This window comes from Anomaloglossus baeobatrachus, chromosome 6 (genome assembly GCF_048569485.1).
Source record: "Anomaloglossus baeobatrachus isolate aAnoBae1 chromosome 6, aAnoBae1.hap1, whole genome shotgun sequence".
Classification (NCBI taxonomy): Eukaryota; Metazoa; Chordata; class Amphibia; order Anura; family Aromobatidae; genus Anomaloglossus; species Anomaloglossus baeobatrachus.
Window position 1 is genome coordinate 280,783,213 of NC_134358.1, and position 24,488 is coordinate 280,807,700.

The 24,488-nt window shown below is 39.7% G+C and overlaps 1 protein-coding gene across 8 annotated transcripts in view; it reads left to right on the top strand.

The window, feature by feature from the left end:
• Window positions 1–24,488, top strand: part of CDH12 (cadherin 12) — a 1,513,562-nt gene that overhangs the window by 1,445,852 nt on the left and 43,222 nt on the right. For all 8 annotated transcript variants that reach the window (XM_075314868.1, XM_075314867.1, XM_075314866.1 and 5 more), the window contains 2 exons: window positions 3,457–3,710; window positions 13,064–13,200. In XM_075314868.1, the coding sequence (XP_075170983.1) occupies window positions 3,457–3,710; window positions 13,064–13,200 (391 nt within the window). The remainder of the gene's footprint in view (window positions 1–3,456; window positions 3,711–13,063; window positions 13,201–24,488) is intronic.

A 24,488-nucleotide genomic window follows, 5' to 3' on the forward strand; every position in this document is an offset into this window, starting at 1 on the left:
ATTGTAATTATCATCAATTTACTATACACAGTGAAAGCTATGATGATATTCTGGGCTATAGAATGCTGTATTCTTACATCATAATTATATATTATGATCTTACAATGTGTCAATAAAATATGCTGGCTGTATGTGATGTGATTTTTGGATAACTTGTCCCGAAAAAAAAAGTTTTCAACCCTAATGTGCAATTCTGTAGATTGAGAGCTGAGTTGGCTGGCACAGGAGTCTGGCATTGGTGTAATGACTGGTCAGAAAAGTCAGACTATTTTATATAAAATAAGCTATTGAGAGAGGAGAATCTGTAGAGGAGGTAATCAATAATGAGTTACATTATTCCATAATGAGAATAAATGAGAGCAGCAATTAATGATTTAGTTATTTCCACAGCAAGTAAAGGGGAGATTGTGTTCTTGTTTTTGAGGTGCCCATGAAATGAACGTGCAAGTAATATATGGCTTTAAGGAAAAATCTGTTAACCATAAAACAGTGGGCACATTGCCTAGGAGTTATTATATCACCACATGATGAATTAGGAAGAGCAAATTATATACTCAAAAAGAGGTCAAAGCAGTAAAAAGAAAATGAAGAGAAAATGGCATCTTAATGTCATTAGTGTGAAGTATACTGAGTAGGAGTTGGTATTGGACCATGTAAAATCTGTAGAAAGTAGGTGCTCGTACATTTCATCAGGAGATCATATGTGACTTTACTAAAGGTAGAAAACACAGTGAAATCTTAGAAGGAATCGAGGATAGTATTAGCCATGATATATTGTAGCTGATTAGGCACATAACCCCACATTCCAGATGAAGAGAGATTAGTGACAGGTCAGTAGGTATCAGTGATGGAGTTTTAATATCTCTAAAAAAGGCAGGACAAGAAGAACGAGAGAGGTTGTTTTTTTCTGTATTATCTGGGCGAGCCCACAAGAGTAACTGGATGTGGGTTTCAGATAAGGGATTGAGATTGCAGAGTAGGGCGAGAAGAGAAATGATCTGAGATTTAGCCTGGTAATTAGTGAAATGCTTATAGTGAGCAAGAGGATGAAGTTGAGTGAGGATGTTTTAGAATTGGGGATATTTTCACTCTGGATGTTGTAAAGTTAACATAGAAATAAGTGGCTGGCCAGGTTTTTTACACTTTGATCTATTTTATTAACCTTCACTTGTATCGAAGGCTGAAGTCACACTTGCAAGTGACTTGCGCGAGTCTCGCATCGCATCACCCGGCACGACCGCATTCTCTCCTGACAGAAGTGGGCCAGCTGCATGTGTACCATCCCGGTGCCAGCGGCCGAGCCGCTGGGATCCGGAGCCGCGGTGGCTCGAGGGGTCATCGGACCTGGGGGTTTGCGCGGACACTCGAATTCAAAAGAGAGGGGATAGATATGTAGAGGGGATGTGTCAGTTTGTGACACCACCCACGGTGTGTGGTAATGTAGGAGACCACCGCTGCTGTTGGGGAGCCCGGTGGCGATGGTGTAGCAGCAGGATGTTTAACCCTTCCATGGGTAGGGGGTTTGTGCCGTGGGGTGTTGGGTGTTGGTGACTGGTGTGTTGTTGGGTAGAGGAAAAGGGGCTTTTCAGTGTACTCACTCAGTCCAAGAATAACAACTCCGACAGCTTGTACACCAGAATTCTGAGCACCGCTGCAGCATGGAGGGAGCACGTGTGGATCTGTGCCCTTGGTGTTGCTGTTTGCCTGTGACCTTTTCCGTGGCACCTTCTCACTAGTTGGACCCTCAAGCTTGAAACTTTTCAGGTCCCGCTCACCCGTATGGCTAACTGAGTGAGCTTGCTCTCAGGGTTCACGCGTAGGATTTATTTGGACTGTAATTTGGGAAAGTCCTATCCCATCGGTGCGCTAGTACCCCGATTTTGGAGCGGGTTGGGGATGAATCTTGAAGTCTTCACCCCCGTCGGATAAATTACCGGGACGCGTGAAGCTACTTCCCGGCCTAGGGTCCAAATACTCCGTCGTGCCCTGGCCCCTGACCGGTGATGTCTCAAGGCTGCCAGATGCCCTCCTCGGCAGTCCATGCCCCTTGACGCGATCCCCTGTGACCGGGGTTCCAGCTCCTACCAGGCCAAGACCAACGTCTTCCACCTAGTAAACTTCAGGAGCCCTGCTCCGGACCGGTGACCTCTGCCTCTCAGAGAGTCACCTTCCACTTCCTACTTCTTTCACTCCTGTTTCACTTCTCTCTCACTTTCTCACTTTCCCCTGCCAACCCCCATGTGGGAGGCTATATTCTCTTCAGGCCCTCCAATGGTGTGTCTGGTGGGTTTGTTGCAAAATGTCCATAGGATTTTGACTGGCTAAGCTGTTAGCAACACCAATGGACCAGGATCCGAATCCAAGGAGGAGTGGATACCGTGCAGAAGGGCAGATTGCTGATAGGCCAGGGCGTCACACATGTATTTCTATGAAGCTGAGACGCTTTTATCCAGAGGGCAACAGGCCGTGTCGGCTGATGTGATGCTACACTAGTGTGAGTCTCTCTCAAGTATGACTTTGGCCTAAGGGTTAGCATCTCTCCTTGTGAAGAGTGAAATGCTTGGCATTCTTGTGTGAGGAGGCTTATAAGAAATTCAATGCTCCTCTAGGAAATTAGATATGCAAATTTCTTCTTCATAGAGGAAGAGGACTTGAATTTCATCTATTGGAAGTAGCACTCCAAAATTTCAATATTCATCCTTTTAGACTATGTGCACAAATTGCATTTTTATAGCAGTTTTTTTAGACATCTTTGAATGCAGATTTTTCATCAACCTGAAGGGAATCCAGATGACAGCAAAGTCAATGATATTCCTGAGTATTTTTCCCTTGCAGATTTGGTGCAGAAATAAATCTGTATCATGTCAATTCTTTCGGTGTTTTTGCAGCAGATTTCGCCCCTTCTAATGAATGGAAAAAATCTGCAGTAAAAACGTTCATTTTTGTTGCTGCATTTTTCCTGCCAAGAGATGCAGCAATGGGATAGAAATTTTTGCTCCAAATCCTAAACATGTGCACATACCTGAACAAACCTTGCCACAATCTCAATTTACAGAGATGGTGTTGCCACTTGATTTGGATGTATGAGAACCTGCACTATGCACCTAAGAAGGGCAAGGAAAGTAACACAATGTACTTCTGTACATAATTCACAGGGAAAAAAGGTAGAAGGTCTGAGTTGTTCACCCTATCAGTTCTTGAGTAGGGTATGAGTATTGTGTAAACAACTGTGAATAGTGGCGGAAAAGTCATGGTTTTGTGAGAGCAAGTGAGTAAAGAGAATTTCCTAAAAAATAAGACATGGATATAATAGAACTTCTTTTAAATTTAATGAGTCTCCTAAAGTTCATAGATAAAAGAAGCACAGAAAGATCATTACGTGCTCTGTCCAACTGATAGTGCTCAATTTTTACAGTATTAATGGAGTCTCATAGAATATTATATTTTCTTTTGCAGCCCCTGGATTTTGAAACAAAAAAGGCCTACACATTCAAAGTTGAGGCTTCCAACGTACACCTGGATCATCACTTTAACTCAGTGGGGCCCTTTAAAGACACTGCAACAGTAAAAATAAATGTTCTCGATGTCGATGAGCCTCCAGTTTTCAGCAGACCTTCCTACACCATGGAAGTGTATGAGGACACACCGATTGGAACTATAATAGGTGCTGTTACAGCACAGGATCTAGACATAGGATCCAGTCATGTCAGGTAACCAGTTGTTAGTTACTAGTATACTATTTGTTTTATCTTGCATTTTAGTGCAAATTAAATCACAGTATTATAAATGAATATGTTTGTCTCAGACTTGATAGTAGGATGAGTGTGATGTAAGATCCATAAATCATAAAAGTGTCAAATTAATTTTATTCATTCAGAAAATAACAGAAGGTATAAAAATCCACATTTTTGTATGACTAGACCATTAAATGCACAGCTTATAAAAGAGAGGTTCATACCATACTTGTAAAAATGTTATTTTGGAGGAAAGTACTATTCATGTTGGAAGACATTTTAAAGAATTCCAAATAAGTGACCCAAGTAAAAACTTAAGCCTCGGAATTTTTGACCAGATTCATATGTCTCCTTTCAGACAATAAATTGCACTCTGTACAGTAATTTCAATCACTGGCTAATTGGATTCTTAATGGCTTATGTAAATAAAGCCTAATATATGAAGCAACGTTTTGCAAATTTCTACTTTATTGATGTGTGGTTAAACTCTGCATCATTTTAAAGATCTATATTTGCAGTCAGTGAGTAAACACATTTCTGCTGACATTCAGAAATTGGCTAGATAAAGTAAGCCTGAAATATCTCACAGCTTTGTGATTGATACTACAATGGAGTACATTGCAAGAAATGGTTGTTTAGATAGGATAACCCCATAGTCTCACATTGACGGAGAGTAATTCAAGGAGTACTGTATAGCCATGCTCCAAAAATTTTATATAGTATTGCACTTGTTGCAGTGGTTCAATACTACTGATTTTAATTCAAATGGGAAACTATGAAACTGATAAGTGCAAATAGGGTTTATCCACTAGACTTGTATTGGTATTTGTAGGATATATGCTCACCTTGTAGGGTTGTGCCACACACAACAGGATCAGAGCCTGTAATCAGCTGTCGTACAAATCATGGGCCCCAAGGCTAGTTATAATGCAAGGGAACCAGAGAAATTGTGTGGTAGTCACTGTGCTGCTGAGAATTAATGACAAAATAATGCACTAGATCCAGGTGAACGGCGGTTTATCTCTCAAAGTGTTTCTGTCAGAGGCTAGAATGGAGATAACGTGCATACACGCTCTTGGACTGACCCTCAGGCTAGGGAGACCCTATCTATCCCTAATCCCAGGAATTACATTTCATGTTGATGATGTCAGATCTGCCACCCTCGCCCTGCTCCTAACCAGCCCTGATCAGGTACCCCCTCTTCCACCACCCAAGGGGAGGACCGGGATCAGAGTGGTAGCCCCACAGTTACCAATAGACAGGAAAAAAACAAAGTTCAAACTCACAGCAAGCACACACAGAGGAAAAGACAACTTGTGCTCAGGGAGAAATAAAGTATAGGGCGGAAATAAAGAAACAACAAAGATATTTCTACCACACACCAAATAGCATTCAACAAATCACCCAAGCTGCAACAAAGCACAGGACCAGTGTTGCTGGAGCTAAGCTAGAGCTATCATCAGCATGTGACCGCAGGTTCCAACATCTTTTAAAGGGTGGCGGTGGCTGTGATAGGTCTCCCATAACCTTTGCTCACAGCAGCAATTCACAGACCAGAAGGAATTAACTGCCACTAGACTGGACACCATAAAGAGCAAAAACGGTGATGCCCTGCTCTGACTGAGCAACTCAAATGCACCAGGAAACAGTGAACAGAGTCTGAAGACACCAAGCCATCTGGTGAGTTAAGAGCAGAGCACCACATGACAGTTTCAAGGTGGTCACACTTTTTCTCAGGAGAACAACCAAGTTGGTGGTTCTCCAAAGGAAGAAGTGGGAACCCTTTGAAATGCGTTGAGAAATAATCTGCACTTCAATTGGATCCAGTGCATTGTTGCTCGTCATTGACGACCACGCCATCTTTCTTGTTGTCTTGCATTGTTACTGATTTTAGTTGACATATTGCAACATCAGTCTTTTTTCTATCCCTTATTAATACATTTCTACCATCTCCCCTCTGCAAACATTTTTACTTTTTAATGTGACGTAGTATTATTACTTTGCAAATCTATGGAAAAATCTATTCATGTTTCACCTCAGTAGTTTTTTCCAGAGCAAAAGACATCCAGTACTATGTAGATCTAAAATTATATATTAGTTTGCATTTATATAAATCCTTACTTGTCAGTAGAAAAAGAAATGAAAAAAATGATATACACCATTGCTGACTTTGTGAGAACCGCAAAAAATACAGCAGCTTCTGTTACACTAATGATTTCATCTTTTGATTAAAAGTTATTTACCAATTATATAATAATGCTTATTTAACTTGTTAAAACAACATTTTTAACCTGAGAGACGAAGAATTGACTAAAGCCAAAAATTGACCAAATGACTTTTTTTTAATCAACGTTCTACGAGTAAATCGAGCTACATAGACAAATGAATCCAATTAATACTTTACATGAAAAGAAAATATGAGCCTCATAGAATCATAGCATATAGCTGACACCTGGGTTCAATTATGACTTCTAATAATGGTTATAGTTCAGATTGATGGTCACCTACAGAGAACCTTTTTAATTAAAGTTCAAATAAAATCTATTTTTAAAAGTCTGCTGGGAAAATTGCAGACTAGAAACACATAAAAGGATGTTATAAAAATAGAGAAGGAAGAAATAATGCTTACTGTACTGAAGACTGTTTGGTGCTGGTTAAAGGTTTTCATAAAATATATTCAAAAGCACTGCTTTTTGTATGCTTTTATTTTTAGGTAACTTTAGAACTGACTTTCGACTTTGAAAAACACAATAGTTTGAAAAAAGGAATAAAAATAAAAAGAGTTTGAAAAAAAAGTCAAATAGTTATCTAGATATTCTTTTTCCAATGCCTGGAAATAATCTTCTCTATTGAGAGATCATACTAGTACAAATCATCAGCTCTGAATGTTATTCAAATTGTCCCTCAAGTGAGGAAGGAGACAAACTCTATCGCCACCTATTGGAAGTACGTAAGTCCCCTTTACTGACAGCCAGACTGGTTTGTCAGGTCTCCATAAGGAGAATAGTCTTCCCCGTGGTCCTCACATAACTTCTCATAAGCCAGATCAGATACCCACACTATGCACTGACGAGGGGCAATCACTCCGAAACACCGTGTCTGCAAATTGAGATTCTAATCTGGCCATAAATCCTAAGTCTTATAAAAAGGCTTGTTGAAAAAGTCAATTTTGACTTTTAGGATTGCTACTTGCAATAGGTGGCGCTAGAGTTTGTCTCCTTCCACACTGGAGGGACAATTTGAATAATTCCCAGAGGGGCATTGCAGCTATAAGTCCCCTTACTGACTGCCACACTGGTTTGTCAGGTCTCCATAAGAAGAATAGTCTTCCCAGTGGTCAGCTCTGAATGTATGCTATTTGGAAAAAATAATAAATATATAGGTGTATGAAACTGATTTTCTAATGCAAACATTTTTCAAAAAAACTGACATGAGTGGCAGATGGCAGAAGCTGAGTCAAAGTCAAGGAAAGACACCGTTTGTTGGGAAAGGTCATTCAAACCAGTCTGACAGAAGTTGGAGAGATCTTTGTCATTTTTTTGAAACTTTTATGTTTGAGCAGTAACATTCACTTATACACCTGGAGAATTAAGTGTTTTACATTGAATAAAGAGCTATCATTACCTTCAACATCATACCATGGATGATTATGGAGAAGACATTCTGCACAAAATTAATAAGCTAAAATTACCAATTAAGGCCCCCTTCAAATGTCAGTGAAAAATGTTTGTGTTTTGCATGACCTTGTTGAAGGTGCATATGGCCCATCTTTGTGCCGTGATTTAGGCACATTAGTGTTGAATGTGTGCTATCCGTTAGAGCAGAAACCTTTTACTCACCTGTCCCCGGCGATGCTGTTTTCATTGCTGATGTCTCTGGCACTGCTGATTCCAGGTCCATGGTGCAGTGAATATTCATGAGCATAATGAGCAGGCCTGGAAGCAAGTGACAGCAGAGCCAAAGACAGCAGCGCTGGAGAAAGTTGAGTATAGTAAATCATTTTATTTCAAAGACACATGTTTTCTCAGGTACATGGCACACTGATGTCACACAAATCACATCAGTGTGTGGTCCGTGTGATATCAGTGCTGCCGGAGAAAAATGGACATGTCTCCATGCGGAAAACATGGAAACACATGTGCTCCATACAGACACACAGTCCTTGTGAAATCACTGCTGTGCGCGCAGACCCATTGATTTTAATAGGCATGCATATGTCCATGTCTCCGTTTTGTATGAAAATGGACATCATATGTACCGGAGCCACTGGCGTGTGAAGGAGGCCTTACACAGTACCAAAGCTCCATGTGATGTCTTTTCAACACAGTTTTTTTCCACTTTCAACTAAGCCTGCAGCTGTTGTATATTCAAAAAATGTAAGATCATCCAAATAAGAAAACTCTCAGAAACCTTTAAACAGATCTAGTTAATACAATGAACAAATTAAATACATTTTCAAAAGTTTTCTTTTTTAAACTGTACCTTACAACTTTAGATTTATTCTCCTTAGGTTCATTTAGTATGATGTGCCAATATACAATGACTTCAAATAGTATTCATACAGTGCCTACAAGTAGTATTCAACCCCCTGCAGATTTAGCAGGTTTACACATTCGGAATTAACTTGGCATTGTGACATTTGGACTGTAGATCAGCCTGGAAGTGTGAAATGCACTGCAGCAAAAAAGAATGTTATTTCTTTTTTTATTTTTTTTTTAAATTGTGAAAAGTTTATTCAGAGGGTCATTTATTATTCAACCCCTCAAACCACAAGAATTCTGTTTGGTTCCCCTAAAGTATTAAGAAGTATTTCAGGCACAAAGAACAATGAGCTTTACATGTTTGGATTAATTATCTCTTTTTCCAACCTTTTCTGACTAATTAAGACCCTCCCCAAACTTGTGAACAGCACTCATACTTGGTCAACATGGGAAAGACAAAGGAGCATTCCAAGACCATCAGAGACAAGATCGTGGAGGGTCACAAGGCTGGAAAGGAATACAAAATCCTTTCCAAGGAGTTGGGCCTACCTGTCTCCACTGTTGGGAGCATCATCCGGAAGTGGAAGGCTTATGGAACTACTGTTAACCTTCCACAGCCTGGACAGCCTTTGAAAGTTTCCACCCGTGCCGAGGCCAGGCTTGTCCAAAGAGTCAAGGCTAACCCAAGGACAACAAGGAAGGAGCTCCGGGAAGATCTCATGGCAGTGGGGACATTGGTTTCAGTCAATACCATAAGTAACGTACTCCACCGCAATGCTCTCCGTTCCAGACGAGCCCGTAAGGTACCTTTACTTTCAAAGCGTCATGTCAAGGCTCGTCTACAGTTTGCTCATGATCACTTGGAGGACTCTGAGACAGACTGGTTCAAGGTTCTCTGGTCTGATGAGACCAAGATCAAGATCTTTGGTGCCAACCACACACGTGACGTTTGGAGACTGGATGGCACTGCATACGACCCCAAGAATACCATCCCTACAGTCAAGCATGGTGGTGGCAGCATCATGCTGTGGGGCTGTTTCTCAGCCAAGGGGCCTGGCCGTCTGGTCCGCATCCATGGGAAGATGGATAGCACGGCCTACCTGAAGATTTTGGCCAAGAACCTCCGCTCCTCCATCAAGGATCTTAAGATGGGTCGTCATTTCATCTTACAACAAGACAACGACCCAAAGCACACAGCCAAGAAAACCAAGGCCTGGTTCAAGAGGGAAAAAATCAAGGTGTTGCAGTGGCCTAGTCAGTCTCCTGACCTTAACCCAATTGAAAACTTGTGGAAGGAGCTCAAGATTAAAGTCCACATGAGACACCCAAAGAACCTAGATAACTTGGAGAAGATCTGCATGGAGGAGTGGGCCAAGATAACTCCAGAGACCTGTGCCGGCCTGATCAGGTCTTATAAAAGACGATTATTAGCTGTAATTGCAAACAAGGGTTATTCTACAAAATATTAAACCTAGGGGTTGAATAATAATTGACCCACACTTTTATGTTGAAAATTATTAAAATTTAACTGAGCAACATAACTTGTTGGTTTGTAAGATTTATGCATCTGTTAATAAATCCTGCTCTTGTTTGAAATTTGCAGGCTCTAACTTATTTGCATCTTATCAAACCTGCTAAATCTGCAGGGGGTTGAATACTACTTGTAGGCACTGTATCTTGCGATATTTTCCGCATTTTTCATTTTACACCCAAAAACTTAAATGTATTTTTTTTAGGATTTAATGTTATAGACTAACACAAAATAGCCAGTAATTATAAAGAGTAAAGGAAATTATACATGATTTTCTCCATACTTAAAAACTATAAATCTGAAAATTATGATGTGTTTTATTATCCTATAGTCTGATACTCCTAAAAAACATTCTGCGTTATCAATTGGCTCCAAAACTCACCTAAGTAGTAAACTGAGTGCACCTGTGTGTAATTTATTCTCAGTATAACTACAGCTGTTTTCTTAAGGCCTCAGAGGTTTGGTTGAGAACATTAGCGATCAAATAGCATCATGAAAACTGAGGAACACACCAGACAGATAAGGGATAAAATTGCAACTATTAGTCAACTACTTCACGAATCTGGCCTTTATGGAAGATTGATAAGAAGAAAGCCATTTTTGAAGGCAAGCAATAAGAAGTCCCATTTGCAATTTTGTAGCCATATTGGGGAAACAGATAGCATGTTCAAGTAGGTGCTCTAGTCAAATTAGACCGAAGTAGAACTTTTTGGGTTAAATGCAAAACACTATGTATGGTGGAAAACTAACGTATATCACCCTGAAAACACTGTCAAATATTAAAATGGCAGCATCATGCTGTGGGGATAGTTTGCTTCAGCAGGGATAGGGAAACTAGTAAGAATTGTAGGGACAATAGAAAGAGCTAAGTACAGGGCTATCCTGAAGGAAAACTGGTTGGAGCCCTCAAAAGCCTTAAAACTGGGGGGTAGTTTTACCTTTCAGCAGGACAACGACCTTAAACATACTGCCAGAGCTACAATGAAATGGTTTAAAGCAAAGCATATTCATAGTTATAGTCCAAACCTAAATCCCTTAGAGAATCCGTGGCAAGTCTTGAAAACTGCTTTTATCAGATGATCTATGTTGAAAAGAAATGGGCAAAAAATTCAGCCTCTAGATGTGGTACACTAGTCGAAAAATAACCCAAATGAATTGTAGTAATAATAACAACGAAAAGTCAACAAAAGTGTATTAACTGAGTGGGGCTGAATACAAATGCAGGTGACAATTTGTGGATTTATATTTTTAAAATATTTGGCAAACTTTGCATCATTTCCTTTAAAGTTCACATGTACTTGCTACTTTGAGTTGGTATAGCAAATAAAAATCCCAATAAAATACATTTAAATTTAAATTTGTGGGTGTAACAGGAAATAATGTTGAAAAGTGTACTGATATATTGTATATACTTTTTCAAGGCATTGTAAATATATCTGAAGCATGGCTATTATATTTTGCACTGTATGATGGCAAGTGCATGTTTCAAACAAGTTTAGATTTCCTAAGGGTTATCTAAAACTACAGCAAGTCTTTTAGAAATTACTTTGCCAAGGGCAAATATTCAGTTATCCCTCCTTAAATATAGCCTAACCCACTGCAACGTAAAAATGCTTTTAAAAACAGAAGTGTAATATCTTATAGAACTGTAAATGATCAAAATGTGAAATCAAAGAAAGTGAACTATAAATCACATCAATGCTTGGTTTGACCACCCTTTGCCTCCCTATTTTCCTTTAATTCAACATCAATTATTTTAGATACACTTAAGGGCGCTTTACATGCAGCGACATCGCTAGCGATGTCGCTCGTGAAAGCACCCGCCCCCGTTTGTCCGTCACAAGCAAATCGCTGCCCATGTCGGATAAAATCGCTAGTACACGTCACACATACTTACCTTCCTAACGACGTCGCTGTGGCCGGTGAACAGCCTCTTTTCTAAGGGGGCAGTTTGTGCGGCTTCACAGCAACGTCACACGGCAGGCCTCCAATAGAAACAGAGGGGGGGAGGAGCCGTATGAAAGTCATGCCCACCTCGTTGCTGGAGGACGCAGGTACAGTGTTGTTCATCGTTCCTGGGGTGTCACACATAGCAATGTATGCTGCCTCAGGAACGACGAACAACCTGCGTCCAGCACCAGCAACGATTTTTTGAAAATGAACGACGTGTCAGCAATCAACAATTTGGTGAGTATTTTTGATCTTTAACACTCGCTCATAGGTGTCACACGCAACAACATCGCTAATGACGCCGAATGTGCGTCACGAATTCCGTCACCCCGACAACATATCGTTAGCAATATTGTTGCGTATAAAGCCCCCTTTACAGACAGTTTTTGGAGGAACTCGGTAAGAAATTTTGTTCATTACTAAATTGTTCCATGATTGTTGAAAGATGTTTTTCTTGGATGACTTTTAAATATAATTCTTTACAGTGTACTTAGGAAAAACGTCTGAGTGTGCCCACCCACTTGGAAGAAAAGTAATCTCATAGCTGAACAGTCTCAGGATGCTTTACTTGTGGCATGACACAGGATTCAATGTTTCATCACCAAACAATCTTCCAGATGTCCCAAAAAGTCTAAAGTGAGCTTTGCTAGAGAAAATAACTTACCTTTAGTCATCTGCAATTCAGTCTCTGTACATGTTGCCATGTTGGTCTCTCTATTGAAGTTCACTTCTAACAGTTTGGGACATTTGAAGTCCTTAAAGATTCTGTGCATAAACTTGATGTATCTGTAAATAAATGTGTAGAAACTTATTAGCTGCTTATGATTATACTTCAGTAACCATAGAAATATGTGACTAAGGCTGGTTTCACATTTGCATCGTTTTGACGGAAACAGAATCCAGCAAACATGCAGTACAGTTCTTTTATTTACAAAGGAAGCGTGACACCATGTGGACATATGCGGTTATGTATGAAGCACACAACCCGCATGGTGTCGCGCTTCCACTGTAAATAAATGAACTGTACTGCATGTGTGCTAGATTCCGTTTCCGTCTAAACGACATAAATGTGAAACCGGCCTAAAAGATCTAAAAACGCTAAATCAGCAAACTTTGTTGAAGAAAAAACAAGCACAGGAAGCAGTGGAGGAGACTAAGCGCTTGACCCCAGTAAGGGGAACATAGGAGAATTTGTTTCTTTTTTTTTAAACAAAATGGAGCTGAAAGAAAAGGCTTTTTGAAAACCAAAAAATCTTTTAAGAAAGACATAAACCTTGCTTTGCTTTACAATGACATTGATAATAGTTGGTATAATTTCACTTTCATTGGCATTCCAGCATGTTCATCTATTTGTTTCTATCTAACAGATATTATATTGATGAAAAAAGTGATATGGACAACAACTTTTCTGTTGACCCAACTGAGGGAACCATCGCAACAAAAGAATTGCTAGATAGAGAATACACTGAACAATTTAACATATCAATCATCGCAAGAAAAATTAGTAAGTATTATGGCTCAATATCATCAGAGTTTTCGAAAAATGCTTTTTTCTACATCTGTCTAACAATAGGTTCCAGACAAATTTAACCTTTTCCTATCCAATAAAGTTTCCTGCTCTGGCCATTGAAATCCTATTATAATTGGGAAAAAGCGTCAAAACAGAATTTTGCAATATGAATGAATTTTTGTAAAATAAATGAACAGGAAATCAATTTATTCACATGTGAATGATAAACAAGGCATGAGTTTGGGTTTTCCTCAGTTGCAGTTTAATTTTTGAAATATCCCCCCGAGGGGGACTCAGGATAGGAAAAGGTTAAAAACCATTGAGCATTAGAAATACATTTCTTATAAAATGGGGCAATACATTTTCACAGAATGTATTATTACAGCCTAGTCTTATTTTCAGTACTTTCGATTACTGATTTGCAATACCAGGAACAACAGATAGCAAAAATTATCAAGTCTTTTAAAAAATTCAAATTCACCAGGGTTTGCAAAGAAGGAGAAAAAAAATGTGTGTAATTAGAATATACAGTACACTGATGAGCTAAAAGGGTAACAATTGTTTTGAACTTTTGACTTTCAGACTCTAGATCACAGCCACTACAGCTTTGAACATAAGACCGTCATCATTTTATAGACAATCACCTTGGCTATGTCATACTTCAATTTGACTAGCAACTATTTAGCATATAATTAGTTATGCAGATTTTTGTCATGTCAGTGCATTGTTACTGTTTTGATTCTGCTGTGGAAAAATATTTTTTTCCTTGTATACCACACATTACAACATCTTCTCACATTCCTTATTAGTTTAGTAAGTTAGTATGCTATTTTCCAAGCAAAATGTCACTGTTTTGAAACAAGGAGCACCCATGACAAAGATTTCCCAAGAAAAGAGAAACAGCATTGTCCAGCTCATCAGTAGCAATCTCTTGGACAATAAAAATGCCAAATTGGATCATATTAGTACCATGACATTTGGAAGAATACAAAATTAAGTCCGTCCATCCATTCAAAGGCCAAGAGGTGGATGTCGAAGCAAAATATCAGAGTCATTAAGTCAGCTCATCAAGTTGCATCAGTTGTGGCATGACAAACATGGCAGTGAAAGTGGCTTGTATGCTTCATAATAGTGAGACCACAGACATCCATACAAGCACAGTTTGTTGCACATTACACAAATTTGAAATAGTTGCCTAAATAAGGTAAGAGCCTCGATTTTAAAATTGTCATAAGGTGCATTGACTCAAGTTTTCAAAAAGTGGGAAAAGTGGACAGTAAAAGATTAGAGACAGTAATTTGGAGACAAAAGTCAATAGCCTAGGCTCTGATATGTGTAATTGAGTCATGAAAAAAACAAGAAAAAAGGAGCTAATGAATTGAAAAATTGAAAGATCTGTCAATTTTGGTGGAGGAAGCCTGATGACATGGGGTTGTTTCACAGCCAAAGGCATTGAATATTTGACTAGGATCGATGGTAGTCTCAATGATGAGCTACATGGGAATATACTACAATACGAGTTACTTTGTACACTCAAGTACTATGGGTATGAAAAGGACATCATACTGCTCCAGCAGGGCAACACCCTGAAGCATAGGTCTTGATTGGCAAAGAAATGGCTTATTGACAATGAAGAAAAGGTGCTGGATTGGCGCCCATAGACCTTAACCCAATTGAACACTTGTGACTCACACAAGTGAGTCAACCACTATGCACCAACATTGGGAATGTGTAGAAGAGATCTGTGATTAGATTTAGGCTGAGGCATGCTTAAATCTGATTGAGAGCATGTCCAGAAGGATTCAGGCAGTGTTGAAAGAAAAAGGAGATTTACAAAATACTAACAAAATGATAAAAATAAAAATTTGAATTCTTAGTAGCAAAACAGTAACAATGCAGTGACATGAAAAGAATCTGCATTCCTAACAATATGCTCTATATTTTCAACACAAATTTTATGTAATAGATAGTCAAGATGGTTATTTATAAAATGAAGGCAGTTTCACATGTAAAGCTGTAGTGGATGGTGTGATATGGAGCCTGGAATTAAAAAATTCAAAATAATGTTAACTTTTAACTCATAAGTCTATCTCCTATCCCAAATTATACAGATGTGCTCCGAAGGTTTGCTCATGACTGAATATACTGCACTATATCCTTACATATACCATGCAAAATGGCCAACTTAAAAAATGTTATTAAATAAAGTTTTACACTATTCTAACATTGGAGGACTAGAATAGGGCTAATACGTGCAAACGAGCGCTGACCGCCAGGGATGCTTGCATTTATCAGACCAAAACCAATCCGGGGTCCCGAGCGCGGCGTCGGGACGGTCCTCCGTGGCCTCCCCCTGCCGCGCTCTCCCCGTAAGCGTAGGTTGGTTTATATTACTTGGTGCCGTCTGTATATTTTCCCTAGGATTGTCCGTTATCTCTGGGGTCTGATACATATTATTGGGTGTCGCATATAATTTATAATTTATAATTCAGACGCCTTATGAGTGTCCTATTTGCTGGTGACCCTTCTTCGATCTCAGGGACCTTACAGCCTTTCCATTCGTTCCGCTACCAGAGGCTGATCTAATGTGTACACTGACAATACTTTTACAGGTATTGTGATGAATAATTTTGTAAAGGGTACTTAGCATTTTTGCATTATACATCTACAAGAGGGGTGTTGAATAAATTTTTCTATTGCAATACATCATATTTCACTTATGGCTATTGGCCAGGGGATTGTTGTTTTTAGTGTTTTTATTGTCATTTTGTGTGCCTTCACCTCCAGTGTGAAGATCCATGTATTGCTGTGTTTGTTCTTTTGTAACTAATAAAATTTCACTTTTATATGATATAATCTCCTGGTGATCCCTCAATAGGTATACCTCTTTTCTTCTTTTCAATTGGTCAACATTGGAGGACTATGCTATTTGTGTCCATGTGTGGTCACCCACTGGTTGGGATGTGAACTACACCTTTATAAAAATGTCTCTCTAAGGTCTGATGCACTCCAGAGTATTTTCTCTCATCCAAGAGAATTGGGACAATTATGCAAAAGACACTCTAATCAAAACTGATCAGAGTTTGATAAGTGTCAGCACAGCATGATCCAATTCTTTCAGATGAGCGAATCAGAGAACACTGTAAGGAGATGGAGAACAACATTTTTCCATGTTCTCCATTTTGTCAGCGTGCAGAAATCTGACTATATCAAATGTAATCTGAGTGCAGTCCGGCGCTTCACAAATACTCATTGGCTTGCATTTCAGATTTTCAGTTACAGAAATTTCTGCAACAAAATCTGTAAATTTGCCCCAAAATTATTTGAAAAGGAAACATAATATTTTCAAAAATGTTAAAAGTATTAAAATAAACAATAATATATAAGTACAAAGTATAAAGGGTCACTGTAATGTCCAAAAAAAACCCATACCACAATTTATTATTAGAAACTGTGTAATATGTCTTATTGTAGCATGGTGGTTCAGTGGTCACTGGGGTTGTGAGTTCAAATCCCACCAAGAACAAACTCTGCAACAAATTTGTATGTTCTCCCTGTGTCGGGAAATAAGATGGGAAACTATAAGTCAGAAGTAGACTGAGACAGGTAGGAAGAGACAGATAGGTGGTACTGCAAATTCTTATAAATATTTTATATTACTAAAGAGCTGGATTCACTGCTACACTACTTAATATTGTTGTCTATTTCTTTCATACAGCTTCTAAAGATGTGCACTATAAACTACAGAAGAGACATTAGCAGATATATTTTCCTCCCCCTAGCTCAAAAACAAAGATACTGTAAATGATACAATAAATATCAACGTCAAATTGGTCAACCTAATAACTTAGACACTCCAAGTAATACTTACATCACAACATGAAAAAATTATAGATATATTTTTTCAAAAAGGAGTACAAGAGTCTATAATAATTGCGCAAAAAGTTTATTAATCAAAAAAACCCGTGACAACCCATTCCCCACATATTAAAATGGATACATGCAGTAAAATGTGCAATAAGAGAACCGACAGCTTGTAATAAGCACGCAAAAATATCTCTGGATGAACATGTAAAGTGTCAAATGCCTAGGTATATAGAGGACTATTGGATTGTATCAATATATAAAACTAATGTCCTGTAAACATATCACATAAAGTGTACAAGTGCATATATATTGCACATATCCCAACAATAATGTATATAAATCCAAGCATATTGACATCCGAATTTAAACAATTGTTACCACCAGTAGTAGGATTTACATGCTACCTCTCGCAAGGTAATAAACCATGACTATATGTTAAGCTAACGCCCGGTCATAGAAACCTATGCCGGCCCCGCTTGTGCCGCAAGCAGGGGATCCACGAGTCAATAAGGATGTGCCCGCTATGGAAAGCTATGCGGTTCGTGCAATAAAAGCTATAGAACACCGTAAGAGGAGCACAAAATTATGGTAATTACCTGGGTGGAAGAGTGTGCGGTTGCTGCCGTCCTATTCCTATAGGAATAATAAATATATAATAAACTTTTTGCGCAATTATTATAGACTCTTGTACTCCTTTTTGAAAAAATATATCTATAATTTTTTCATGTTGTGATGTAAATGATACAATAAGCCTGCAGGAGAGATAACTGGTGTAAAATGTAGGATACAAATCACATAATGGCTCGAAAAACTGCTAGTCTCCATGAAAGCACATATGACATTAATAGGTACACTTAAAACATTTTGATTCACATACCTTTAATAGTGATGAGTGAGCACTACCATGCTCAGGTGCATGGTACTCGCTAAGAGCAGTTGGATGCTTGTATGGGCGCGAACTGAATAACCGAGTATTATGGAAGTCAATGGGGAACTCAAGCATTTTTTCCAGAAATCTTGCTGAAAATTGCTCGAGTCCCCATTGACTTCTTTTGTGTTCGGGTACTCGAGTCACATCCATTTGAGCATCCGACTGCTCTTGATTGATGAGTACCGCGCACCTCAGCATGGTAGCGCTCACTCCTCAATACTTTTTAATACATGTTACAAGACTGCAGCCAGGGCAGATTATAATGAAATAATTTATTCTAATTTTATAGCAATCATTACTTTCTATGTTTTCATTTTACCACTTTGTGGTACTCTACTTTTTTAGGCCAACAACATATAAAAATAAATATGAATAAATCTCAAAAATGTCTTTATTATGACATGTTGGCCTTTACTGACACTTATTTAGTAATGAAATTCAAGATGCTCATTATATCATGTTTTTAAATCCGAGAATTCGACTTCTAGAAGTTTCATTTCCAACTATGAAAACATCACTGTAAACAATCCCAGATCTTACAGCCTGATACAAGCGTAGACTGGTGCCTACCATTCAAAGGCTCGCCATGCCTATGCATCTTGTATTGCTGCAGGGCATCTATGATTGACGGTAAATGCTATTTCATCACATTTGTTTTGGAAAACTACTATTGCAGTTTTCCGTGAACTTTAGAACTTGTTCTACAATGAGAGAAATGTTATATTTAAGTGAGCCTTGACACAAATTTTACTTGACAAAAGAATGTAATTCTTCTAAAAATACAGCTGAAAGGCAATTCTAACACAACACTTCCAACTAAATATTAATGCAATGTTTTGCCTCCGGATGAAGATATTATTGCATGTGTCAGAACTTTTAGTATGGATTTGCCAAGTGCTTTACTGACACACTTTCCGTTCACAAACTATACTTGACAGTCCCAGACTGAAATTATTTTCATAGTTATAAAATATTCATGATTATGACAGATGGGATTCACTCTTTATGCAATGTTAGATGTCTGCAGAGGTGTTTTCATTTGATTCCTATTAGAATCATATATACAGAAAAGGGAAAAACAGTCACAAAAAACTAAAGACCCCTGCAGGCAGTATCTCCATCTGCATGCGATAGCACAGTGGTATGCTGGTTGTGTCAGACTTTATCACCTGCCATGTTCTAGCTTCTTCAGGAAATATTTTACATATTTTTCACCAAACTATCAGACATAGTTATAGTAAAATATAGTGTGGAAGATTTTCAGCAGTGCATTCTGAAATTATACCTTTTTTATATGTTTTAAGAAAGTTTTATATAAAAAAAAGTACATGAGAATGTGATAATGGTGCACTAAAACCAAAATTAATGAGACCCCCTGTTAGCTAAACTGTTTTTGAGGCATCTGTTTACAGTAGCATAATAACTTCTGTCCATAGTACAGCAATGAGAGCAAAATCAACACATCCTATTGACTTGTAATTAGGCTTATTAGTTTCGAGCCTGGGTTCTGGTAAATTGGATGACAATAATAGTTTCAAGAATGCCAATCACAACAGAAGCTCAGGGTATCACTTCATCCTAACATTTAGATTTGTCTAAAAAAATCAATTATAAATGAATAACAATAATAATAATGAAACAAGATAATATTGTTGTATTTAAAGGACAGCACCTGAAATAGAAGAGCAGATACTGCTTCCTTATATTTATCACGCACTTAGAAGCCCCGCCAGCACAGAAGTCCAAAGTATATCAATTATAAGCAATTTTGCTGTGACTTTAGCTCTGGGTGAATCAATAGAACATTTGCTAGAAGCAGTAGTCTTTGTGTGTCTTTCTGCCTCTATCCCTCGGCAACTGCTCCTTTCCCCTGTCTCAAAGCAACCAAGTTTTTGCCATTTTTTGATAACTTTTTTTATCATTTTCTACATATGGAAATATTTTTATTGTGTTATTTTACTGCTACTTACACACATACTTAATACAGTTGAAAAAAGGACACGTATCCATGAAATTCAACTAAGGATAGGAAATAGTGACTGAGTATAAATAAAGTCAATGGTGAACTCAAGCATGTTTCGGGAAGATTTTCTGGAAAAATGCTTGAGTTCCCCATTGACTTCCGTTATGCTCAGTAAATAAGTACCATGCACCTGAGCATCAAAATGCTCATTAAGCTTACTGAGCTCCAGAGCACCGAGCAGTTTACTCATCAGTAATACGAAGCATACATTGAAGCATTTATATACAAATATAATGCATTATCCAGTCCACCATGAAAGCGTAAAACTTTCCCTTCTGATCCCAATTGTCGATCGACTGGACCAAATTTTCAGATAAGGTTTTTACACATTTTCAAATCTAGTTTATTTTTTTCTGCAAAAGCATTTAAACATTTTCTGAAACCATCAACAGTTCCTCCTTTGACCAGTTATTGAGGTAGACTAATTGGCATAATAATAATAGTTTTTATTGCAAAGACACCTTGTCTCCTCTGGAGATTGAACCTTTCCTTCTCCAGATGGAGGAACTGCCCCTTTTTGTACTAAGTGGATTTTACACAAAAGGATTTTACACAATACAGCTTCTGACCATAATTTTTGTAAGGACTGTTTATGGACTTGTACAACTGAACTACATATTCCAGATGAGATACAAAAACATTGAACCAAGGCACATCTCGCATCAGAATCAACGCCACTCCATATGGCACATAAGCATAGAAAGAAGAAATGGAGCTTGCAAGGCTGTTCGTATAAAATATCAAAAACTTTATTATACAAATTTCTTATTATATTAAAATGGTTTCAGTCAATATAGAAAACGTACATATGCGGTGCTAATAGAGAAAAAGGTGAATTACCACACATAAGTGGGAGAGCAAGAGTGATAACACCCCAAGTAGACATAAATTACTAGCAGGGGCAAAGGGTCATAAATAATCATCAGTGGCTGGCTGATAACTATGGCATCTCTGTCTTGGCAGGAAACGTAATTATATGTAGCCAAGTCAGCATAAATCCCTAAGGCAGGACAGAGATTCCAAACATCAGACTAATCATAGAAAAAAGTCACAAAAAATGACTAACAAGTATGGCGCCTCCACCCTGACCGGACACATGAAGTTGTGTAGCCAAATCGGCATAGGTCCGTTTAAACAGGGCAGGGGTCACCCAATAACAAGCCAGTCACATGAGAAAGACCCTAAGAACCCATAACTTACACATAGTTAAGAAGGGGTGGTGAACACCAGAGCGTCCCACGACAGTGCAAAGAGCCTTCCTACGCGCGTTTCGCACGGATTACATCTGCTGGCTTCATCAGGGAAGGTGTACGGCAGTTGCCGTTCAAGGACCTTAAATAGGAAGTCACATGACTTCATTGGGCAGACCAGGACCTGGAAAATGTGTCCCAGCCAATCGGATCCCCGCTGACGCACACGCGCACCGCGCGCCCAACATCACACGCCCCTCAGCCGTCCAATGGGAGAGGGAGCCCGGAGCACAACACACGTGCTCCAAGGCCACCCCCACCCAGCAAGGACGGCCAAGGGGCGGGCAAGGAAGGCGAGCGGCGCGCACGGGTCACGGAGATCAGAGGGCGGGACACAGCTCCCAGCTAGAGTCCGTCAATCAGCCATCGGGTTGCCATGGCGGCGCGCATGCCAAAGCATGGCGAGAGTCCGCACCACGTCCCCGGCAATCCAGTGAGGGGGGACGCGGCGGACCCCCGGGCCCAGGGGTCTGCAGCATCCACCCCCACCAAGAAGGACGCCGGGCAGGCAGTGGGGACAAGACACCGCGCGATGGGAGCGCACACAGCAACCAGAGGGCGGGACAGGCTAATAGCTGGAAATGAAAAATATGAACAATAAATAAGTATCCTTGCCATCCCATAAGTAAGACCACAGAAATGAGATAACAATGGCATCAATCATATTACATAAAAACAAGGAACAGGAGAATTATTATGAAGAGATCTTCTTAAAGTGACAGTACGTCCATGTCATAAGGGAATCATGTGCGAACAATTTTTCCAAAATCGATGTCAGGTCCAAGTCCGACATGTAAACCACAATGGATAATAACTAGACAAGGTCCTATGAAGGCAAGAGAATTAAATTAGAAACACTGAAAATTAATGATGGGGCCAAAAAGAAACCAGATAAAAAATATTGATTAAAAAATATACCCTAGATTAAAAAGGAAAGGAATGGTGCAGTACATAACAAGGGCTACTCATAGAAACGGGGCGAAGTTTAGAGCCTCATTAAGGCCCTTTGGTGTAACTGTATCCAAAATGGTAATCCATTTCAGTTCACGTTGGGCCAAAAGCTTTTTGACATTTCCCCCCCTAATCCCACAGTGAATCACGTCTACACCCCTGACCATAAAAGATCTAGGGTTGCATCCATGAACCAATTTAAAGTGGCGCGGTATAGTTTTTAATTCTGCCACATTGGTCGCTGTGGTTGCCGCCCGAATGTCCCTCACATGCTCTCTTACTCTTACTCTTAATTCCCTCGACGTCATACCTATATAGATCTTATTACAATCACATGTTGCATAATAGATGACGTTGATGGTAGTACAAGAGATATGTTCTCTTATAGGGAAATTTTTTCTCCCATCACTAGTATGGAAAGAGGAGCAGCGGGAGACATTCGGGCAGGAAACACAGCGACCACAAGGGAAGCAACCTTTAATGGGTCCAGACGAGCCAAAAGGACTACTGGTCACTGGTGGTATGTAGTGGCTTTTGACCAGGTAGTCCTTAAGATTTTTACATCGCCTGGCGGTCATCAAAGGTACAGGGGGCAGACGTGACTTCAAGGTGGGATCCGATTGAAGGATCGGCCAAAATTTAGTTAGGATCTCTCTCATCTCCTGCCATTTAGCATTAAATGTTGAGATGAACCTTATATTTTCCACAGGCCGGATTTCACCTCTCCTCCCGTGAAGCAGATTGTCCCTAGACACTGATCTTGCTCTCTGATAAGCTTGTTTCAGAGTGCGATTCCCATAACCTCTGTTCTTAAACCTCATCCTCAAATCATCTGCCTGTTGTTTAAAAACGTTGTCCTGAGAGCAGAGTCGTCTCACCCTGAGATATTGACCAATTGGGATGGCGCGTACAGTGGAGTTGGTGTGGGCAGAGGTGGCATGGAGTAGGGAGTTTACAGACGTCGGTTTTCTATACACATCCGTCTGCAAAGCCCCAAACTCGTCTGCAGTAATTTTAATATCCAAAAACTCAACTCCACTGTCGCTAAAACTATATGTCAATTTGATGTTATAATTATTTGTGTTGAGCTGGTCCATGAAAAACCTGAGTTGAGAGATGGTACCCTGCCAGATGATCAGTAGATCATCAATGTATCTCACCCACATTGACACCATGGGGGCGGCCCATGCACCTCCGTCAACAAACAAACCCCTCTCCCAGAAACCGAGGAAGAGGTTTGCGTACGAAGGTGCACAGGCCGCGCCCATAGCGGTCCCCCGCCTCTGCAGATAGAATCTATCTTTAAAGACGAAGAAATTGTGGGTGAGTACATAGTCAAGAAGTTCAAGGACCAGCTCACAAATACGTCCATCCCAATTACTCATGCTCAAGAAAAAACGAGCTGCTCTCAGGCCATCGTCGTGGCTGATACACGTGTATAAAGACTCTATATCAGCCACCACCAAGAGGGTCCCTGGGTCCACATGAACCCCATCAAGTCTGTTAAGAATCTCGGTCATATCCCTAACGTAGGATGGAAGGGTCTCTACCAGGGGTTTTAGGTAATAGTCAATAAACTGACAGATGGGACTACATAACCCCTCCATCCCTGAAACGATGGGCCGACCGGGTGGATTGATGGGGTCCTTGTGGACCTTGGGCAATAGGTAAAAAGTTGGAATTTTAGGATATTTTACAAATAACCCATCAAAGACCCTCTTGGTAATAATCCCTTGGTCTAGGGCATCATTGAGGATGAGGTATAATTGGGCAGAGAATGAGATCAAAGGTGAGGAGTCCAGTCTACTATATGTCTCTCTATCTCTCAGCTGCCTGTGGGCCTCCCTTTCATAAAGATCCACCGGCCAAACGACATTACCCCCCTTGTCTGCGGCCTTGAATATGACATCCTTCATATCGCCCAGTTCTCTCAAGGCTTTCCTTTGGACTGCAGTTAAATTGTCCCGTGATCGGCGAGTGGAGATGTCACGCAGATTTTCACTAACAAGGCGGGTAAAAATCTCCACCGCCGGGCACAGAGACAAGGGGGGGAAAGTCGTGGATCTAGGCCCCAAGGAGGTGGGAAACTCACCTGGCAGCTGAGATGGTAATTCTTCTGAGAGGTCCTCCAAAATTTGTGTCGCACTCTGTCCCATAGCAAGATCGGTGTCTCCTGTCGATGATTTAGAGTGTAACTTATGAAGGATCAGCTTCCGGGAGAAAAGGTGAAGATCCTTCAAAGCTGTGAACAAATCAAAGG